The following is a 6,958-nucleotide window of genomic DNA, read 5'->3' as shown; positions in this document are numbered from 1 at the left end:
GACCTTGAGGATTTATATGACTGTGTGGTGGTTCATGAAAGTGCTAGTCAAGTTCTTCAAAATTCCGGCCTTGCTAGATTTTTTGAAATTAGAATTAAGAGAGCTGATGAACAACTAGCTTATGCAATCATAGAGAGGTGGTGGTATAGTACCAATTCGTTTCATTTCCCAAACTTTGAAATTGGTTTCACCCGTTTAGATTTTGTTCACTTAACTGGAATTCCTATTGGAAATGGTCTTACAAGATTGGAACACGCCGCTACAAGTAAATGGAAAAGTAGAGAAAACCAACAACTAGAGGATACCTACTTTGGACCTTTGCATGGGTATGCAAAGTAAAACAAGAACTCACCTGAATTTCCTATTAGTTGCCTCGCAAACTATATCAAGGACAATCCAATTAATGATGAAAATTGGGAGATTGTGACTCGATACTTTTTATTATGGGTGATTTCAAAAGTTTTATTGGCACGTACCACTACAAGAGAAAGCAAAGGTTGGATCGCTTACTTGCGTGATTTGAATGCGATTGGTAATTATGATTGGGGTTCGGCTTGTTTTAGTCACTTGTATAGTAGCATGAGTGCGGTTGCTAGAGGTGGAAAAAACATGTGTGGATTGGCGAGAACATTTATAACAAAGGGATTTATCACAATTCCAATAAGTCCACGTGAACGTTTGGAAGACCTTGCTACCCCCCATGATCCTAACGAGACTATAAGCATGTTGATGAGAGCATGTATGTGTGGTGGTGGAAGCAAAAATCTATTGGATTTTTGCTCCCAGAAATATATCGTCAAGAAAACAGAGATGAAGTTGGAGCTGCAAGCACTCAATATCCGACATTTCTAGTAAATCAAGTCCCCCCAATATATCCATCACGGTATAAGTATTACAACGTCTCACAAGCTTCACCTGAATTTCCAAGAGTTTCTTTCTGTACCGTACGTTCAGACAGTGAAGGCAATCATGTTGAAGTGCCTTTGCAAGCACCCGATCCTCCTCCATTCACGTATGATGCTAATTGGGGAACAAGGGTTAGTAATTTTTGATTTTAACTCCTTCAATTATTTTGTTTGCCACATTATTATGATTTTCTTTACACATTAGAAGTTCCTTCATATATTTATTATCTTGGTGTTTCTTTTCAGGAGCAATGGAAAGATTTAGCGCATAGGTTGGCTACGTTAAATATTGCAAAGGTCGAGTATTGGTTTGAAATAGATCGTGCACGTGATCTTGGGGAAGGATCGACGTCAACCCAATCATGTTATGATCTTGTAGACAACTCTCAATGGTCAAGCAGTAAAAGACCATCCACAAGTCAATCAGATGATGCACATGGTCATTATGTTCCACAAGATGAAGTAGTTCCAGAGTCACAATTAACTCAAGTCTTGAATAGTGGTGGGGTTGGTTTAAGTGAAGACGAAATGGCAAGGATGTTAGGATCAAGTTATGGGGGAACATAGATGTGTTTTCTTTAATGAATGTGTATGAATCTTGGATGTCTTTTCTTTTGTATGAAACTTGGATGTTTTTTCTTTAATGAATGTGTGCATGAATGTCTTCTCTTTTGTATGGATTCAAAAATCTTGGAATGCTTACATTATTTGAGTTTTGTTTATAGGTGCAATATGGACAATGAAAATCCGCTAAGGAGGTATGTACTAATGACGTATGGTATCGATCTTAGCATTGGTGATGATAGCGAGGAGAGAGAAATTGTGTTGTACCAGTATATGACTCAAAGAATGCATAGGCTCTTCCAACCGGTGCCTCAAGAAGTATTGACGCGACAAATGGTGGACAGGCAACGAGAGGATGGAGATGCAAGGATGATGCATGACTAATTTAGACCTAACTGTACTTGGGGCCCTAAGAAGTTCCACCAACGTTTGGGTATGTATCGACCTCTTTTCTTACGTATTCTAAGTGAAATAGTTGTTGCGGATCCTGCTTTTGATTTCCAAGTTGATTGCACCGGAAAACTTGGCCACTCTCCCCACATGAAGATGTATGCCGTAATGAAATGTTTGTGTAAAGGCATAGCCGCTGATAGCACATATGATTATGTCTGTATGGGAGCGCTGACCGTTTATATGTATGTGAAGAGGTTTACTAGGGTAATTGTTCGGCACTTTGGTCCAAGGTATATGCTACTTCCTACAAGAGAAGACACGGAAAGATTATTGGCAGAAAATGCAGCTAGAGGGTTTCGTGGAATGCTTGGAAGTGTTGATTGTATGCATTTTCAGTGGAAGAATTGTCCAACAGCATGGGCAGGTACGTTCCGTGGACATGAGAAAAAACCTACTATCATCTTAGAAGCTGTGGCATCATATGATCGGTGGTTTTGGCATGGTTTCTTTGGAAAGCCAGGGTCGAACAACGACTTGAACGTCTTGGCTCAATCTCTACTTTTTGATATGATGATTAATGGTTTAGCAACTCCTTGTAATTACCGCATCAATGGCCACAGCTACGACAAGGGTTACTACTTGGAGGATAATATATATCCACGATTGTCTTGTATTGAGCAGTCATTCAAAATTCTTCTTCCAAATCAGCCAGCCAGTACGTTGTTCAATAGATACCAACAAGCGAAGAGAAAGGATGTTAAAAAGGGCTTTTGGAACTCTCCAAAACAAGTTCCAAATAACAAAAAAGCCAGCAATATATTGGGATAAGGAGGATATAAACTTTATTATCAAGACTTGTTTGATTTTGCATAACATGGTCATTGAGAATGAAAAAAGTAACTTAGATTGGGGTCAAGTCGTGAACGAACCAATACGACAGGTTACTGGAATACCGAGGTCATACCACGAGTTAAGGAATGATGAGGCATATCTCCAACTCCGCAATGATCTTGTTCAACATATTTGGATACGACATGGACTAGGTCTCAAAGACGGTGAAATGCCACCAGAATCTCCCCCTCCGCCACCAGATAATCTTGACGGTTCAGATGGTGAATTCGATCCTACCGATGTTTATCCACCAGAAGAACAACTTTAGTCTTTTTTCGTAATATTTCGAAGAACATCTTTAGTCTTTTTTCGTAAGATTTCGAATGAACTTGGTTGCAATCCTTAGTCTTTTTTCGTAAGATTTCGAACATCTTTAGTCTTTTTTCGTAAATTAAGAAATATTAAGATTTTCATTGTATTATTTATGGTTTTCATTGTTTTCAATTTATGGTTTTCATTGTTTTCAAAAGAGAAGAAGTTATGGATTTTCAAAAGAGAAGAAAAAAACTAAGTATGGAACTTTAGGAATTGGCGTAGGTTCTGGATGTTTTTCAAGAAAAGCGCAAATAAGAATAGCGTTTAGCGCTATTAAGAATAGCGCCAAACGCTATTAAGAATTGCGTTTCATTCCTAACCATTAGATCTGTAACGGCTCCTTCTAATCAACGACTCACAAAAAAAATCCATTAACAATAGCGTTTCAACGACTATTTTTTTGAATTCGAAATTTTCCCTATAAATTGATCACTTCCCAGCTCAGACCAAAACCATTCAATCTCTATATTTTTCTCCATCTTCTCTAGATTTTTCTCCATCTTCTTAAAATTCATTGCAATTCAGACTTTTTTTTTAACCATGGCAAAATATCTTACACCCGAAGATGTTGCAATCACCAAAGCTTGGATAAGCATTACACTTGATGGTGTTGCCGGAGTTGATCAAAAATCAAACCAGTTTTGGGAGCGGGTATTCGATACCTATGTAAGCAGATTTGGGAATAAAAATGATAGAACTGTTCATAAGTTGCAAAATAGATTTGGTACATTGAAAAAAGATGTCAAATTATGGGTTGGTATCTTAAGAAATTTGCATAGAAACAATGCAAGCGGATGCGGAATTGATGATCTTGTAAGTTTTATTAAGATTTCTTAATGTATATCATTTTATTTTATTGAAGGATTTCTAACTTGGTTTTTTGTTTATTTTTTGTAGGAGAGAAAAGCTAGATTGGAATATAGTAAGGTTAGCAAGGGAAAACCTTTTCAAAATGAAGAGGTGTACCGACTTTTCAAAGCCCATGTTCTCGGATTCAATCCCGAAGAAATTGATCCTACTCAAAATGTGGAAGATGAATCGGATGCTCCTAGTGTTAATGCTTCAACAAGTAGTGCTCCCGCAAGAAGCGACCCAAGATGGCATGAAGAGGATGGCCCTCGTCGACCAACGGGGAAAAGGGCTCAACAAAGGGAAGCTTCAGAGCTATCGGCCATCAACGACGGAACTGAGCGTATTTTGAAACATTTTAGTGAAGAGGATGCAAAAAAGATGGCAAGATTGGATGGACAAGAAGAATATTTATTAACTATTGCAGAGACAAAAAAGAAATTCGTGGATTTGGCTTTGGAGAAAGATGAACTCGAACTTTTGGATGTGGTGGTTGAGACCTTGCCGGAATGGAAGCAACAATTTATGTTGGATAAACAAAATAAGATTTTGGAAAAACATGGTTATCCTCCTAGAACACTTGGTTAGCACTATGTAGCTTATGGAACTATGTAGCTTCAATTATGTTTTTTTTTTTTTTTTTTTTTTTTTTTTTTTTTTGCAATTTGATGTAATGGAATCAATGTAGTTGAAGTATTTTTAGTATCAATCAATTTTATTTTCTTTTTGATTTGATTCAATATATGAAACCAAAAAACTAGTTTGTTCAAGAGGAAAAAAATGAGAGAGTAGAAAAAAAAACTAAATATAGGATTGGAGAAGTGGAGTGGCTCCTGGATGTTTTTTGTGGTTAGCGCAATTAAGATTGGTGCTGAAAAACGCTATTGTTAATAGCGCTGAACGCCATTCTTTTTAGTGCTTGACTTACGCTATTTTGATTAGCGTTCAGCGCCATTCATATTGGCGTTTCTTGTCCTCTATGGCGCCAATCTTATTGGCGTTCAGCGCTATTCTTATTGTCGTTTTTGATGGATTCCACGAACCCTTCCACCAAATCATGGAACGTAGCTTGGATTTTCTGTGGAAAACCCCAACTTGAAAGCCACTAGGCTTGACATTCCATGAATTTTCCACACTTGGAATAGGTTGGATTCCACCATAAGACTTGCTCTAAGTATACAATAATCTCTTAGAAAATTGTGTTGGTATTTGCTCTAATGTTATTTTTGTTTTATTCATAATCAATTACCTTGTGTTTTGTTTTTTCAAAAAAAAATCTCTCAATGATTGGTCACTTAAATTTAGATGTTGATAAGTTTCATCAGTAACATAATTTATATAATAGTAGTGCAATACATAGCTTATAATTAATATTTGATGTATTTGTTTGATTTTATAGGCTAAAATAAATTGAAGGGAAGAGGTGGAGCTTCACGGCTGAGAAATAAAAAAAAAAAAAACTTTAATTTCTAGACTAAGATGATCGATAATGTTGTCGTTCTTCCAACACTACTGCGCTGAGCTCTTTTTTTTAGTTCGAGATCTATAGTGAAATCTCAAAATGATCACGTAATATTATTTGAAGGCAATAGTTAAGTTACTTTGAAATTAAATGTTTTACTACATGGAGAATCTTTTACCATTTGTAGTCGTTGTGTTTGTTAGCTTTATATGGTGTTTGGTAAGCGGAAAATGGTTGTCCACAAATTGCAACAGAGGACGATGTGGTTACTTGTAAAAAGCATTTTCTCAAAGGATGACCGCAAAAACAGTAAGAGATATTTTGGTTTTGGGTCACAAAAAGTAACCGAAGTTGCATTTGGGTCATGAAAAAAAATTAATTAAAATTCTTTGTGATCATGTTTTTTTGAATTAACTAGACATTCTTGTTTATTGAAATCTCGGAAAAGATTTTCCGATTTTTTTTATGTTCAAATTTGTAGAGTAACTAAGAGATATCGCTACTTTAAAGCGTTATGGAAGACAATATAGTTGCATTTCGCTACAATTACAATTAAGTTATAGTGCAGCGAAATCATCAACCATAGTGCTTGATCTAAGGAATAACTAACCTATGTATTCGGGGCTCTCAGTTGAGCCCTGTTTTGAGACATACGAAATGATTTTCCTATCTAGGGTATGTTTATAAAGGTGTCCTAGCCACAAGTAAATTACTATGCTGCCCTTGATTGGTTTAAATTATATAGATACCCTTCAACAAAATTAAAAACATAAACCTATCCTAATCAAATTCAAAGTCAATTCAGATATTTTTCTTTTCATTAATCTAACTCTCTCCCTCTCAAACAGATTGATTTTTTTTCGTCGTCGACTAAACTTTCAATCATAAATCGTCCATTTAAATCATAAGTAGATGAAGAGTTGCGCTGGAGATTTACTTCCAGATGCACATGTTGGAATCCAATTCAATCATGCAAGTGAATCCCAAATCGAAATGAGCGACGTTGGAGAGCGAAATCCAAATCCCGATTGCTGGCAAAATTATATTTGAAGGTATCCCTAACAAACCCATCTTTTTTTTCCTTGTAATTTTATTTTACTTGATCGATATAATAGGTATCTATGGATGAAATTAGGTATTTCAGAGTGTGGTTCGAACTTCTGAGTAGAGTTTCACAAAAATATTAATCATAGATTCGTCCAATAATTGATCTCTCATTGTTAGCCGAACACTCTTCTGATATTCATACATTTTAGGATTATCAGTTGAACCCTTTTATCTATAGTCGAACTTTTATCAATTTTTCAGCCGAACTCTTGTTTTATTTTATTAGTCGAATGTTTGATGTATGATATATTAATTACATTTTCTACTTTGTGTTAGGAATCAAACCAAAGGTGGAGGTAAAGTTGTAACTCAGAAGAGTAAGAAGGGGTCAATGTATGTAACTCCTTTTAATGATAAAACTCCCCAACCTCGAACAAGATGCGAAAAATTGGGTGAAGATAACAGGGGAACTATAACCTACGACACAGAGAACAAAGAGAAAGAGATATAAAAAAAAGTACAAGGAAGTGAA

General features: G+C 36.0%; 1 protein-coding gene across 1 annotated transcript; it reads left to right on the top strand.

The window, feature by feature from the left end:
• The first annotated feature begins 1,904 nt into the window (after positions 1-1,904).
• LOC113295965 lies at positions 1,905-2,690 on the top strand. The gene has a single exon (XM_026544290.1). It carries the CDS (start codon positions 1,905-1,907, stop codon positions 2,688-2,690), a length of 786 nt encoding a protein of 261 aa, XP_026400075.1.
• The last annotated feature ends 4,268 nt before the right edge of the window (positions 2,691-6,958 follow it).

The sequence above is a fragment of the Papaver somniferum genome, chromosome 7, assembly GCF_003573695.1.
Source record: "Papaver somniferum cultivar HN1 chromosome 7, ASM357369v1, whole genome shotgun sequence".
In the NCBI taxonomy this organism is placed as follows: Eukaryota; Viridiplantae; Streptophyta; class Magnoliopsida; order Ranunculales; family Papaveraceae; genus Papaver; species Papaver somniferum.
Note: the sequence above shows the minus strand (reverse complement) of the source record. Positions and strands in the feature narration are given on the sequence as shown.

Bases quoted from the DNA above. Each gene is read 5' to 3' on its own strand.
- LOC113295965 (XM_026544290.1), top strand. From the start codon at position 1,905: ATGTATCGACCTCTTTTCTTACGTATTCTAAGTGAAATAGTTGTTGCG.